General features: G+C 40.9%; 1 protein-coding gene across 1 annotated transcript in view; it reads right to left on the bottom strand.

The window, feature by feature from the left end:
• Positions 1-17,640, bottom strand: part of adgrb3 (adhesion G protein-coupled receptor B3) — a gene marked incomplete in the record, with an annotated part of 281,919 nt that overhangs the window by 141,936 nt on the left and 122,343 nt on the right. The window contains 2 exon segments of the mRNA XM_029697579.1: positions 11,949-11,992; positions 12,970-13,072. Coding sequence (XP_029553439.1) covers positions 11,949-11,992; positions 12,970-13,072 — 147 coding nt within the window.

The following is a 17,640-nucleotide window of genomic DNA, read 5'->3' as shown; positions in this document are numbered from 1 at the left end:
GTGTCCCAGAGAGAGGGTGGTGGGGGGATACACCTGGGCTGAGCTGTCCTATAGGTGTGCCCCAGAGAGAGGGTGGTGGGGGGGATACACCTGGGCTGAGCTGTCCTATAGGTGTGTCCCAGAGAGAGGGTGGTGGGGGGATACACCTGGGCTGAGCTGTCCTATAGGTGTGCCCCAGAGAGAGGGAGGGAGAAGGTGAGGGACATAGAGAGAGAGGATGAAAGAGAGAGAGGGGGAGGGAGAGAGAGAGAGAGATGGAGAAGGGAAGGGAGAGAGAGCAAAAGAGTGAGAGAGAGAGGGAGAAAAAGAGAGAGAGGAGAAGGAGAGAGCGAGATGCTCCATTCCTCCACCAGTGCTGCGCTGTCCTACAGTTGTACCCTAGGTGGCATCGAGGAGGAGTCACACAGTGAAACACGGGACACAGATGGTGACCCGATCCTGTAGGTTCATGCTATACAACATTCGCAGAGTACGACCCTGCCTCACACAGGAAGCGGCGCAGGTCCTAATCCAGGCACTTGTCATCTCCCGTCTGGATTACTGCAACTCCCTGTTGGTGGGGCTCCCTGCCTGTGCCATTAAACCCCTACAACTCATCCAGAACGCCGCAGCCCGTCTGGTGTTCAACCTTCCCAAGTTCTCTCACGTCACCCCGCTCCTCCGCACACTCCACTGGCTTCCAGTTGAAGCTCGCATCTGCTACAAGACCATGGTGCTTGCCTATGGAGCTGTGAGGGGAACGGCACCTCCGTACCTTCAGGCTCTGATCAGGCCCTACACCCAAACAAGGGCACTGCGTTCATCCACCTCTGGCCTGCTGGCCCCCCTACCTCTGCGGAAGCACAGCTCCCGCTCAGCCCAGTCAAAACTGTTCGCTGCTCTGGCACCCCAATGGTGGAACAAGCTCCCTCACGACGCCAGGACAGCGGAGTCAATCACCACCTTCCGGAGACACCTGAAACCCCACCTCTTTAAGGAATACCTGGGATAGGATAAAGTAATCCTTCTAACTCCCCCCCCCCCAAAAAAAAATATAGATGTACTATTGTAAAGTGGTTGTTCCACTGGATATCATAAGGTGAATGCACCAACATGTAAGTCGCTCTGGATAAGAGTGTCTGCTAAATGACGTAAATGTAAATGTAAATGTAAACACATGGTGCCTCTACTCTGGGTAAAGTTGCTGCCTCTCAGCAGGATAGAACACACAGTACAGAAGAATAGAAGGATAGAACACATGGATAGAATGATATAAGGATAGAACACACAGTATAGAAGAATAGAACACACAGGATAGAAGAATAGAACACACAGGATAGAAGGATAGAACACACAGGATAGATGGATAGAACACACAGTATAGAAGAATAGAACACACAGGATAGAAGAATAGAACACACAGGATAGAAGGATAGAACACAGGATAGAAGGATAGAACACAGGATAGAAGAATAGAACACACAGGATAGAAGAATAGAACACACAGGATAGAAGGATAGAACACACAGGATAGAAGGATAGAACACACAGGATAGAAGGATAGAACACACAGGATAGAAGAATAGAACACACAGGATAGAAGGATAGAACACACAGGATAGAAGGATAGAACACAGGATAGAAGGACAGAACACACAGGATAGGATAGAACACACAGGATAGAAGGATAGAACACACAGGATAGAAGGATAGAACACACAGGATAGATGGATAGAACACACAGGATAGAAGGATAGAACACAGGATAGAAGGATAGAACACAGGATAGAAGGATAGAACACACAGGATAGAAGGATAGAACACACAGGATAGAAGGATAGAACACACAGGATAGAAGGACAGAACACACAGGATAGAAGGACAGAACACACAGGATAGAAGGATAGAACACACAGGATAGCAGGATAGAACACACAGGATAGCAGGATAGAACACACAGGATAGAAGGATAGAACACACAGGATAGAAGGACAGAACACACAGGATAGAAGACAGAACACACAGGATAGAAGGATAGAACACACAGGATAGAAGGATAGAACACACAGGATAGAAGGATAGAACACACAGGATAGAAGGATAGAACACACAGGATAGAAGGATAGAACACACAGGATAGAAGGATAGAACACACAGGATAGAAGGATAGAACACACAGGATAGAAGGATAGAACACACAGGATAGAAGGATAGAACACACAGGATAGAAGGATAGAACACAGGATAGAAGGATAGAACACAGGATAGAAGGATAGAACACACAGGATAGAAGGATAGAACACACAGGATAGAAGGATAGAACACACAGGATAGAAGGATAGAACACAGGATAGAAGTATAGAACACACAGGATAGATGGATAGAACACACAGGATAGAAGGATAGAACACACAGGATAGAAGGATAGAACACACAGGATAGAAGGATAGAACACAGGATAGAAGGATAGAACACACAGGATAGAAGGATAGAACACACAGGATAGAAGGATAGAACACACAGGATAGAAGGACAGAACACAGGATAGAAGGATAGAACACACGATAGAAGGACAGAACACACAGGATAGAAGGATAGAACACACAGGACAGAAGGATAGAACACACAGGATAGAAGGATAGAACACACAGGATAGAAGGATAGAACACACAGGATAGAAGGATAGAACACACAGGATAGAAGGATAGAACACACAGGATAGAAGGATAGAACACACAGGATAGAAGGATAGAACACACAGGACAGAAGGATAGAACACACAGGATAGAAGGATAGAACACACAGGATAGATGGATAGAACACACAGGATAGAAGGATAGAACACAGGATAGAAGGATAGAACACAGGATAGAAGGATAGAACACACAGGATAGAAGGATAGAACACACAGGATAGAAGGATAGAACACACAGGATAGAAGGACAGAACACACAGGATAGAAGGACAGAACACACAGGATAGAAGGATAGAACACACAGGATAGCAGGATAGAACACACAGGATAGCAGGATAGAACACACAGGATAGAAGGATAGAACACACAGGATAGAAGGACAGAACACACAGGATAGAAGGATAGAACACACAGGATAGAAGGATAGAACACACAGGATAGAAGGATAGAACACACAGGATAGAAGGATAGAACACACAGGATAGAAGGATAGAACACACAGGATAGAAGGATAGAACACACAGGATAGAAGGATAGAACACACAGGATAGAAGGATAGAACACACAGGATAGAAGGATAGAACACACAGGATAGAAGGATAGAACACAGGATAGAAGGATAGAACACAGGATAGAAGGATAGAACACACAGGATAGAAGGATAGAACACACAGGATAGAAGGATAGAACACACAGGATAGAAGGATAGAACACAGGATAGAAGTATAGAACACACAGGATAGATGGATAGAACACACAGGATAGAAGGATAGAACACACAGGATAGAAGGATAGAACACACAGGATAGAAGGATAGAACACAGGATAGAAGGATAGAACACACAGGATAGAAGGATAGAACACACAGGATAGAAGGATAGAACACACAGGATAGAAGGACAGAACACAGGATAGAAGGATAGAACACACGATAGAAGGACAGAACACACAGGATAGAAGGATAGAACACAGGACAGAAGGATAGAACACACAGAATAGAAGGATAGAACACACAGGATAGAAGGATAGAACACACAGGATAGAAGGATAGAACACACAGGATAGAAGGATAGAACACACAGGATAGAAGGATAGAACACACATGATAGAAGGATAGAACACACAGGATAGAAGGATAGAACACACAGGACAGAAGGATAGAACACACAGGATAGAAGGATAGAACACACAGGATAGAAGGATAGAACACACAGGATAGAAGGACAGAACACACAGGATAGAAGGATAGAACACAGGATAGAAGGATAGAACACACAGGATAGAAACTCAGAACACACAGGATAGAAGGATAGAACACAGGATAGAAGGATAGAACACACAGGATAGAAGGATAGAACACACAGGATAGAAGGATAGAACACAGAGGATAGAAGGATAGAACACACAGGATAGAAGAATAGAACACACAGGATAGAAGAATAGAACACACAGGATAGAAGGATAGAACACACAGGATAGAAGGATAGAACACACAGGATAGAAGGATAGAACACACAGGATAGAAGAATAGAACACACAGGATAGAAGGATAGAACACACAGGATAGAAGGATAGAACACAGGATAGAAGGACAGAACACACAGGATAGGATAGAACACACAGGATAGAAGGATAGAACACACAGGATAGAAGGATAGAACACACAGGATAGATGGATAGAACACACAGGATAGAAGGATAGAACACAGGATAGAAGGATAGAACACAGGATAGAAGGATAGAACACACAGGATAGAAGGATAGAACACACAGGATAGAAGGATAGAACACACAGGATAGAAGGACAGAACACACAGGATAGAAGGACAGAACACACAGGATAGAAGGATAGAACACACAGGATAGCAGGATAGAACACACAGGATAGCAGGATAGAAGGATAGAACACACAGGATAGAAGGATAGAACACACAGGATAGAAGGACAGAACACACAGGATAGAAGGACAGAACACACAGGATAGAAGGATAGAACACACAGGATAGAAGGATAGAACACACAGGATAGAAGGATAGAACACACAGGATAGAAGGATAGAACACACAGGATAGAAGGATAGAACACAGGATAGAAGGATAGAACACACAGGATAGAAGGATAGAACACACAGGATAGAAGGATAGAACACAGGATAGAAGGATAGAACACAGGATAGAAGGATAGAACACACAGGATAGAAGGATAGAACACACAGGATAGAAGGATAGAACACAGGATAGAAGGATAGAACACACAGGATAGATGGATAGAACACAGGATAGAAGGATAGAACACACAGGATAGATGGATAGAACACACAGGATAGAAGGATAGAACACAGAATAGAAGGATAGAACACACAGGATAGAAGGATAGAACACACAGGATAGAAGGATAGAACACACAGGATAGAAGGACAGAACACAGGATAGAAGGATAGAACACACGATAGAAGGACAGAACACACAGGATAGAAGGATAGAACACAGGACAGAAGGATAGAACACACAGGATAGAAGGATAGAACACACAGGATAGAAGGATAGAACACACAGGATAGAAGGATAGAACACACAGGATAGAAGGATAGAACACACAGGATAGAAGGATAGAACACACAGGATAGAAGGATAGAACACACAGGACAGAAGGATAGAACACACAGGATAGAAGGATAGAACACACAGGATAGATGGATAGAACACACAGGATAGAAGGATAGAACACAGGATAGAGGATAGAACACAGGATAGAAGGATAGAACACACAGGATAGAAGGATAGAACACACAGGATAGAAGGATAGAACACACAGGATAGAAGGACAGAACACACAGGATAGAAGGACAGAACACACAGGATAGAAGGATAGAACACACAGGATAGCAGGATAGAACACACAGGATAGCAGGATAGAACACACAGGATAGAAGGATAGAACACACAGGATAGAAGGACAGAACACACAGGATAGAAGGACAGAACACACAGGATAGAAGGATAGAACACACAGGATAGAAGGATAGAACACACAGGATAGAAGGATAGAACACACAGGATAGAAGGATAGAACACACAGGATAGAAGGATAGAACACACAGGATAGAAGGATAGAACACACAGGATAGAAGGATAGAACACACAGGATAGAAGGATAGAACACACAGGATAGAAGGATAGAACACACAGGATAGAAGGATAGAACACAGGATAGAAGGATAGAACACACAGGATAGAAGGATAGAACACACAGGATAGAAGGATAGAACACACAGGATAGAAGGATAGAACACAGGATAGAAGTATAGAACACACAGGATAGATGGATAGAACACACAGGATAGAAGGATAGAACACACAGGATAGAAGGATAGAACACACAGGATAGAAGGATAGAACACAGGATAGAAGGATAGAACACACAGGATAGAAGGATAGAACACACAGGATAGAAGGATAGAACACACAGGATAGAAGGACAGAACACAGGATAGAAGGATAGAACACACGATAGAAGGACAGAACACACAGGATAGAAGGATAGAACACAGGACAGAAGGATAGAACACACAGAATAGAAGGATAGAACACACAGGATAGAAGGATAGAACACACAGGATAGAAGGATAGAACACACAGGATAGAAGGATAGAACACACAGGATAGAAGGATAGAACACACAGGATAGAAGGATAGAACACACAGGATAGAAGGATAGAACACACAGGACAGAAGGATAGAACACACAGGATAGAAGGATAGAACACACAGGATAGAAGGATAGAACACACAGGATAGAAGGACAGAACACACAGGATAGAAGGATAGAACACAGGATAGAAGGATAGAACACACAGGATAGAAACTCAGAACACACAGGATAGAAGGATAGAACACAGGATAGAAGGATAGAACACACAGGATAGAAGGATAGAACACACAGGATAGAAGGATAGAACACAGAGGATAGAAGGATAGAACACACAGGACAGAAGGACAGAACACACAGGATAGATGGATAGAACACACAGGATAGAAGTATAGAACACACAGGATAGAAGTATAGAACACAGGATAGAAGGATAGAACACACAGGACAGAAGGATAGAACACACAGGATAGAAGGACAGAACACACAGGATAGAAGTATAGAACACACAGGATAGAATGATAGAACACACAGGACAGAAGGACAGAACACACAGGATAGATGGATAGAACACACATGATAGAAGGATAGAACACACAGGATAGAAGGATAGAACACACAGGATAGAAGGATAGAACACACAGGATAGAAGGATAGAACACAGGATAGAATGATAGAACACAGGATAGAAGGATAGAACACACAGGATAGAAGGATAGAACACAGGATAGAAGGATAGAACACACAGGATAGAAGTACAGAACACACAGGATAGAAGGATAGAACACACAGGATAGAAGGACAGAACACACAGGATAGAATGATAGAACACACAGGATAGAAGGATAGAACACACAGGATAGAAGGATAGAACACACAGGATAGAAGGATAGAACACAGGATAGAAGGATAGAACACACAGGATAGAAGGATAGAACACACAGGATAGAAGGATAGAACACACAGGATAGAAGGTTAGAACACAGGATAGAAGGATAGAACACACAGGATAGAAGGATAGAACACACAGGATAGAAGGATAGAACACACAGGATAGAAGGATAGAAGAATAGAACACACAGGATAGAATGATAGAACACACAGGATAGAATGATAGAACACACAGGATAGAAGGATAGAACACACAGGATAGAAGGAAATAATGAGTCATGAAGAACAATGCTTCTGAAAGCTGTGAGGGAGTCCTGTCTCAATGTACAAATAATATGAATGTTTAAAATATTTCAGAAACAGATGAAGGGAACTGTGTATGGGATATATAGTGTTGACGTTATCTGTTGACATTCTTCAATTTAAAGGTTGTACAGATGTAGGATCTTAATTTGGTCACTCTTTTGTAACTGAGAATTTTCCTATACAGCAGGAAATTCAACTTGTATTTTATTTGAGTTTAAGAAGGCTTCTAAAGTTTGTTATTTCCTCTTTGAAATTTCAGACTTGCTTTCCCTTCACAAAAATAGTATCAACCCCTACAAAAATATCCATGAATTATAATCCACATAATAATTAACACACAGGATAGAAGGATAGAACACACAGGATAGAAGGATAGAACACACAGGATAGAAGGATAGAACACACAGGATAGAAGGATAGAACACACAGGATAGAAGGATAGAACAAAGGATAGAAGGATAGAACACACAGGATAGAAGGACAGAACACACAGGATAAAAGGATAGAACACACAGGATAGAAGGACAGAACACACAGGAATAAAGGACAGAACACACAGGATAGAAGGATAGAACACAGGATAGAAGGATAGAACACACAGGATAGAAGGACAGAACACACAGGAATAAAGGACAGAACACACAGGATAGAAGGATAGAACACACAGGATAGAAGGATAGAACACACAGGATAGAAGGACAGAACACACAGGAATAAAGGACAGAACACACAGGATAGATGGATAGAACACACAGGATAGAAGGATAGAACACACAGGATAGAAGGATAGAACACACAGGAATAAAGGACAGAACACACAGGATAGAAGGATAGAACACACAGGAATAAAGGACAGAACACACAGGATAGAAGGATAGAACACATAGGACAGAAGGGTTGAACACACAGGATAGAAGGATAGAACACACAGGATAGAAGGATAGAACACAGGATAGAAGGATAGAACACAGGATAGAAGGATAGAACACAGGATAGAAGGATAGAACACACAGGATAGAAGGATAGAACACACAGGATAGAAGGATAGAACACACAGGATAGAAGGATAGAACACACAGGAAAAGGATAGAACACACAGGATAGAAGGATAGAACACACAGGATAGAAAGGATAGAACACACAGGATAGAAGGATAGAACACAGGATAGAAGGATAGAACACACAGGATAGAAGGACAGAACACACAGGATAGAAGGACAGAACACACAGGATAGAAGGATAGAACACACAGGATAGAAGGACAGAACACACAGGATAGAAGGATAGAACACAGGATAGAAGGATAGAACACACAGGATAGAGGGATAGAAACACACAGGATAGAAGGATAGAACACACAGGATAGAAGGATAGAACACACAGGATAGAAGGATAGAACACACAGGATAGAAGGATAGAACACACAGGATAGAAGGATAGAACACACAGGATAGAAGGATAGAACACACAGGATAGAAGGACAGAACACACAGGATAGAAGGATAGAACACAGGATAGAAGGATAGAACACAGGATAGAAGGATAGAACACACAGGATAGAAGGATAGAACACAGGATAGAAGGATAGAACACACAGGATAGAAGGATAGAACACACAGGATAGAAGGATAGAAGGATAGAACACACAGGATAGAAGGATAGAACACACAGGATAGAAGGATAGAACACACAGGATAGAAGGATAGAAGGATAGAACACACAGGATAGAAGGATAGAACACACAGGATAGAAGGATAGAACACACAGGATAGAAGTTAGAACACACAGGACAGAAGGATAGAACACAAGGATAGAAGGATAGAACACACAGGATAGAAGGATAGAAGGATAGAACACACAGGATAGAAGGATAGAACACACAGGATAGAAGGATAGAACACACAGGATAGAAGGATAGAACACAGGATAGAAGGATAGAACACACAGGATAGAAGGATAGAACACAGGATAGAAGGATAGAACACACAGGATAGAAGGACAGAACACACAGGATAGAAGGATAGAACACAGGATAGAAGGATAGAACACACAGGATAGAGGGATAGAACACACAGGATAGAAGGATAGAACACACAGGATAGAAGGATAGAACACAGGATAGAAGGATAGAACACACAGGATAGAGGGATAGAACACACAGGATAGAAGGATAGAACACACAGGATAGAAGGATAGAACACACAGGATAGAAGGATAGAACACACAGGATAGAAGGATAGAACACACAGGATAGAAGGATAGAACACACAGGATAGAAGGATAGAACACACAGGATAGAAGGACAGAACACACAGGATAGAAGGATAGAACACAGGATAGAAGGATAGAACACAGGATAGAAGGATAGAACACACAGGATAGAAGGATAGAACACAGGATAGAAGGATAGAACACACAGGATAGAAGGATAGAACACACAGGATAGAAGGATAGAACACACAGGATAGAAGGATAGAAGGATAGAACACACAGGATAGAAGGATAGAACACACAGGATAGAAGGATAGAACACACAGGATAGAAGGTTAGAACACACAGGACAGAAGGATAGAACACACAGGATAGAAGGATAGAACACACAGGATAGAAGGATAGAAGGATAGAACACACAGGATAGAAGGATAGAACACACAGGATAGAAGGATAGAACACACAGGATAGAAGGATAGAACACACAGGATAGAAGGATAGAACACACAGGATAGAAGGATAGAACACACAGGATAGAAGGATAGAACACACAGGATAGAAGGATAGAACACACAGGATAGAAGGATAGAACACAGGATAGAATGATAGAACACACAGGATAGAAGGATAGAACACACAGGATAGAAGGAAATAATGAGTCATGAAGAACAATGCTTCTGAAAGCTGTGAGGGAGTCCTGTCTCAATGTACAAATAATATGAATGTTTAAAATATTTCAGAAACAGATGAAGGGAACTGTGTATGGGATATATAGTTGACGTTATCTGTTGACATTCTTCAATTTAAAGGTTGTACAGATGTAGGATCTTAATTTGGTCACTCTTTTGTAACTGAGAATTTTCCTATACCGCAGGAAATTCAACTTGTATTTTATTTGAGTTTAAGAAGGCTTCTAAAGTTTGTTATTTCCTCTTTGAAATTTCAGACTTGCTTTCCCTTCACAAAAATAGTATCAACACTTACAAAAATGTCCATGAATTATAATCCACATAATAATTAACATTTCCTGTTGCTGCAGCGTTATTTTTCTTGCTGTTGCAAACTGGTTCAAATTAAGGTCCTACACAGGATAAACTATGCTATCTAGTCCTTTCAGGTGAGGATTAAGAAACCAGAATAAGAAAGCAGGTTAAATTAAATAGAGGTAAGATTTGAGTCTAATGTATATAATGATGGTATATTTTCTGACGCACAATGTGTAAGGAACAAAGAACACAAGGAACAAATAATGATGGCATTGAAACCAGCTTCTATCAAATCACTGAGTTCCTTGATTTTCCAGCGGCACAAAGGATCTTTCATTCGATTTACCCTTATCAGTGTGCTATTACGGCTGTAATACAATGGCTGAAATACAACACTGAGGACAAAAGATGCATTCAAAACCTACATTGAATTTCCTCTGGCCTTCGCCGCTTATTGTCTCATACAATTGCTGAATAATAGGTGCCTGTAGCTGAATGAAATACAGTTACCCTGTATGGGAAATAATAGGTGCCTGTAGCTGAATGAAATACAGTTACCCTGTATGGGAAATAATAGGTGCCTGTAGCTGAATGAAATACAGTTACCCTGTATGGGAAATAATAGGGGATCGGTGATTTAATGTCCCTGTTCCCCTCATTTTACTGTACGTTGTCAAGAGAAAAGTCAGACTGCGTCCCTATTTCCTATGAAGTGCCCAGATTTTGGTCAACAGTAGTTCACCATGAAGGCAAAAGTCAAACTGCGTCCCTATTTACTATAAAGTGCCCAGGCTTTAGTCAAACGTAGTGCACGATAAAGGGAACAGGATACCGTTTGGGATGCAGACCCAGACTTAATTCCCCGATGTTATTTAGAAGATTTATTCATTTAATCTGATTTTAATCTTCATAGGCTTTTTTTTCTGCTGAAGTAATTGTCCTCAAATCCCCTTACAGAGGACGACGGGCCCGGCACTAATAAATACAGAGTATAGGATAGTCTGAAGACATTTTGAGTAGGATTGCGTACAGTATACTTTGCCAAGAGTAAGCACCCTTGAACCTCTTAGAAGATGGACAAAACAGTGTTTTCATCTTCAGAGCATTTAGAAATGTAGTTTATATCAATAGAAATCAAAACGGTAATTCCATACATAACAGATACATCAACATCACCATGGATTAGAGAAGAGCAAGGAGAAAACAGCAAAAAGGAAAGCTTGTTCACTTACATGATGCTGTTATCCCACAGTGCACAGTAAGGACTCAGGGTTCCCTGCATTACCAAGAAGAAGAGAGCACGCTGAAAACCTTCACTCATTGTTAGATAACCACATCAAAATGACCAAAGCCTCACAGATAGTAGATTCTACTCGTAATTGTCCAAGAATAACTCACTAAACAAATTGTTCTTTTAACTAACGGCTATGGCGAGACCTCTTTAGATTGCAGTTCAGGGTTAAAATGTAAAATGCCAATGAGAATTGGTGGCAGTTTCACTTTGAATCACTTTAGCCTCAATTAGCGTTGAAGAACCCAACAATGGCTACAGCCACACGTTTAGAGTGCATTAGCCAACAAACAATGGTAGAGTCATTGATTCAATAACTCATTTGCAGGCGCCCAGTGTAGCAGGTGTGTCATGAGAGAGAGAGAGAGAGAGAGAGAGAGAGAGAGAACTGTCCAGATAATTACAAGGACAAGCTCTCTTTACAACCCTGGCCTTTTGGTTAATCTCTGAGATAAAGACGATCGTTCAGAGGTGATGCAAAGCAGCATGTCATTGTCAGAGCCCATATATTTCAACTTGTCCTCCTGATTCAGATCTGGGCCTGTATTTATCAAGTGTCTTAGAGTAGCACTGCTGATCTGGGGTCAGTTTTGCCTTTTAGAATAAAATGAATTAGGTTAATATGGACAGGGAGGACCTGATCCTAGATTAGCACTCGTACTCTGAGATGCTTTGTGAATATAGGTCCAGATATACAGTATCTTCTCTGTACAATTAACTTTTGTAACCGTGTTTTAGTGTGGACTCAGTTACATGGATTGCCGTCATGTAACTGGGTCCAATGTATCAGTTACACGATTAGCTGATTGGATAGCTATTAAACATCTGCCTTCTCTGTATCGCTTGTATGCCTTTTCAAGAAGTGAGGGAGTCTTGGGCAAGTACTTACATTGTGAGGAGGTCATTCTTCCTTCGATGAATTAAAATGAAAGATGAAAGATGAATAAAATCAAGGTCCTTACGTTGGCCAGGTGAGCCAGCTCGATCTCCAGGTGTGACTCTGTTATCCTGGGCTCTGGTCTCACTGTGACAGCGATGACCTTGGAGCTCACCGCTGTGTGGTTCCTGGGTGGAAAACACAGTGATGTACAGCATGAGATGGACACTGGTTGGAAGTTGTGTCACTTAGGCACTGCTACACAAATACAGTATGTTCGGTCCCACTTTAAACAAAGTGCATCTTATAAAGGCTATATATAGCTTCATAATGGCTTCATAATCACTACATAAAGGCTTCATAAGCACTACATAAATGCTTCACAATCATACAAACCATATGACTAAACTTTATGTTCTGTCTTATTATAAAGGTATATGTCAGACAAATGCATTAGTTTGTCTGTTTGCACAAAAGGTGTGTTAATAAAATGCTTGTGTGGTTTTCCCTAAATGAGTTGTGTTTCATAGACTTACCAAAGACAAAATGACATTCAACGTTTACAACATGACACCTCATTCAGGATGTTGATACTATTGATGTACATACAGGTTTAGCTGATATTATGAATGTCCTTTGATGCAAAGAACAACACAAAATGTCATGTCACACCTCTCTGTGAGGCACTTGACAAACACACCAGCTGTGGCACTGCAGGACAAGACCTGACACACAAAACGACCCACGTGAAGCAAGTCAACCCAAATACAAGTGAACTGGAGCCCGGACAGAGCGAGAGGAGAGAAATTAGGCACTGGGGGGCCAACTTAGGGTGCGATTTCATGGTCCATTTGGAGAGAGTCACAAAAGATTGAAAATAGACACGTCTGGAACTCTGGCCTTTTCTATGTTAAATTAATCACAGTGAAGTGTCTCTACCAAACAACCTGAATCTAACAGAGATATTTAAACACTGTCTGTTTCACAAATGGCACCCAATTCCCTTTTTACTGCACTACTACAAAAGTACTGCACTGTATTCATTATGGATCCCCATTAGCTGCTGCCTTCCTGGGGTGCAGGGAATAGGGTGCCATTTGGGACGCATTCCGTGCCGCTCCCTCATCTCATGCAGCGTATATCTAGTCTAGCTCCACAGCAAAGCAAGACAAATCCCCAAATCAACTTCAAATGACACGCCTCCTCTCCTTTTGTCTAGCGTTAGCTTATTTACTTCCTGAAAATAGATATGGGGGGGAGTCTAATGCTGAATAAAAATGAATGACTTTCTCTCTAGAGTGGTAATATGTTTTGAAACATATTAATACAATGTAGCTCATGAAAGGATGACTTGGTAGAAAGCGGTCTTGGTACACTTCTGAGCCTGCCTTTCTTCTCACCTCACCTGAACTGCCCCAGAAAAGGAGAATGAAAGAGAACTACTCAAAAGGAAGTTAATTGGAGCCTTTCTACTTTTTCAGGTTCAGATCTACACTATGTCCTCTTTGCACTTTATTTGTCTTTATCTTCAAGGGAACGTGTGTCATGGGTTGGAGAACAGAGAATGTCACATTTCCTTTTCCTCTTTCATCTCTCTCTCTTTCATTTACCTCCTGGGGAAACAGAACAGTAGGTTGTGACACCACCAAACTGATACTACACTGACTGACTGGTTACAATGACACCATACTCCCTATAATATAGTGCACTACTTTTGACTAGGGCCCATAGGACTCTGGTCAAAAGTAGTGCTAAATGTAGGGAATAGACTGCCATTTTGGTTGCTGACTGACAGTGCCTGGCCTACAGTTCTCTAGGGAGGGTCGGAGAAGGTTCTAGAGCTCTCAGCTGGGCCCAAAGATGTTCCATAGAATGTCTGGAACTCCCTAGAGCGAAAGACTGGGTTCGATGTTTGATCCTGGGCAAGAACACCACAATCTGGGTCAGTGTGTCTGCTGTTTCCATAAACAGGCCACATTACTAAGTCAAATATGGATGTAGGACTGGTTCACAAAGTAAACTAGTGCAGATACAACATCAATGGATGGCTTTTATAAGAGTAGAATATCAGTGACCAGTGGTAATACAACATCAATGGATGGCTTTTATAACAGTAGAATATCAGTGACCAGTGGTAATACAACATCAATGGATGGCTTTTATAACAGTAGAATATCAGTGACCAGTGGTAATACAACATCAATGGATGGCTTTTATAACAGTAGAATATCAGTGACCAGTGGTAATACAACATCAATGGATGGCTTTTATAACAGTAGAATATCAGTGACCAGTAGTAATACAACATCAATGGATGGCTTTTATAACAGTAGAATATCAGTGACCAGTAGTAATACAACATCAATGGATGGCTTTTATAACAGTAGAATATCAGTGACCAGTAGTAATACAACATCAATGGATGGCTTTTATAACAGTAGAATATCAGTGACCAGTAGTAATACAACATCAATGGATGGCTTTTATAACAGTAGAATATCAGTGACCAGTAGTAATACAATAACAATGGATGGCTTTTATAAGAGTAGAATATCAGTTACCATTGGAAATCTATCTGCACTTCTAATGCTATAATTTCATCAGTAGATTATATATATTTCACTATATATCCTCCAGGACCGTCCTACAGTGGGCTAATGTATAGTTGTAGTGCAGCACTCCCAAGGAAGCTAAGAATAGCAACATCATTTCTTTGAAAGGGTCGGGTGCTGTGTTGTGTTAGTTGAGACCAGGAACAAACAAATGATCTATGATTAAGGTTTTAAGATTTCTGAAAGAAGAGAGACTGACTGATGGCTACGTTTCACTTCAGGTTGCTAACATTGCTGAATGTGTTATTTTGTCTTATCTGCTAATGGTTTTCCTCTCAGTGTATGAGGGCCTGTAGCAAAAACTGTCTACTCTGTGAAAAGCAAGCTTTGTGCAACAGGAAAATAAATGTGATTGTGGGTTGCTGTAGGTAACATCTCTAGCCAGCTAGTTAACATATAGCCAGTAGCTAACTATCTAGCTATCTAGCACTGTACACTAACGATAACTAATTATGTGAGAGAAACAATAATAGCTACCCATATTGACAAAGTGAAAACATGTATTTAGAAAATGTTTGCTAATTTACAGAAAATGAAATATATAAATATCTCATTTCCGTAAGCATTCACACCTCTGAGTCAATACATGTTAGAATCCCCTTTGTAGCGACTGGGTGTATTGATACACCATCCAAAGTGTAGTTAATAACCACATGTAGTGACTGGGTGTATTGATACACCATCTAAAGTGTAGTTAATAACCACATGTAGTGACTGGGTGTATTGATACACCATCCAAAGTGTAGTTAATAACCACATGTAGTGACTGGGTGTATTGATACACCATCCAAAGTGTAGTTAATAACCACATGTAGTGACTGGGTGTATTGATACACCATCCAAAGTGTAGTTAATAACCACATGTAGCGACTGGGTGTATTGATACACCATCCAAAGTGTAGTTAATAACCACATGTAGTGACTGGGTGTATTGATACACCATCCAAAGTGTAGTTAATAACCACATGTAGTGACTGGGTGTATTGATACACCATCTAAAGTGTAGTTAATAACCACATGTAGCGACTGGGTGTATTGATACACCATCCAAAGTGTAGTTAATAACCACATGTAGTGACTGGGTGTATTGATACACCATCCAAAGTGTAGTTAATAGCCACATGTAGCGACTGGGTGTATTGATACACCATCCAAAGTGTAGTTAATAACCACATGTAGTGACTGGGTGTATTGATACACCATCCAAAGTGTAGTTAATAACCACACCATGTCTGCTTCAAAAAAATGTAAACATCTACCAATTAGGTGCCCTTCTTTGCAAGGCATTGGAAAATATCATTGGTCTTTTATGGAATCTGTGTTGAATCTGTGTTTGACTAAGGGATCTTACAGATAATTGTATTGTGGGGTACAGAGGTGAGGTAGTCATTCAATAATCATGTTAAACACTATTATTTCATACAGAGTGACTCCATGCAACGTATTATGTGACTTGTTAAGCACAGTTTTACTGCTGAATTTATTTAGGCTTGACATAGAAAAGTGGTTGAATACTTATTAAATCAAATCATTTCAGCTTTTCATTTTTAATTACTTTCTTAAAATTTCTAAAAACATAATTCCACTTTGACATTATGACACAATATGTCGATTTGAATCCATTTTAAATTCAGGCTGTATTACAACAGAATGTGGAGAATGTAAAGGGGTGTGAATGTTTTCTGAACGCCCTGTCTATCTTTACACCAGCAAAAGCTGATGGGTGGCATGTCCATCATAGAGAATAATGGTTCTGGCTAACTAACGTTAGCTAAGTAGAGGCTACATTCCTAGGCTCATATGGTTCTGGCTAACTAACGTTAGCTAAGTAGAGGCTACATTCCTAGGCTCATATGGTTCTGGCTAACTAACGTTAGCTAAGTAGAGGCTACATTCCTAGGCTCATATGGTTCTGGCTAACTAACGTTAGCTAAGTAGAGGCTACATTCCTAGGCTCATATGGTTCTGGCTAACTAACGTTAGCTAAGTAGAGGCTACATTCCTAGGCTCATATGGTTCTAGCTAACTAACGTTAGCTAAGTAGAGGCTACATTCCTAGGCTCATATGGTTCTGGCTAACTAACGTTAGCTAAGTAGAGGCTACATTCCTAGGCTCATATGGTTCTGGCTAACTAACGTTAGCT

The sequence above is a fragment of the Salmo trutta genome, chromosome 18 (assembly GCF_901001165.1).
Source record: "Salmo trutta chromosome 18, fSalTru1.1, whole genome shotgun sequence".
NCBI lineage: Eukaryota > Metazoa > Chordata > Actinopteri > Salmoniformes > Salmonidae > Salmo > Salmo trutta.
Note: the sequence above shows the minus strand (reverse complement) of the source record. Positions and strands in the feature narration are given on the sequence as shown.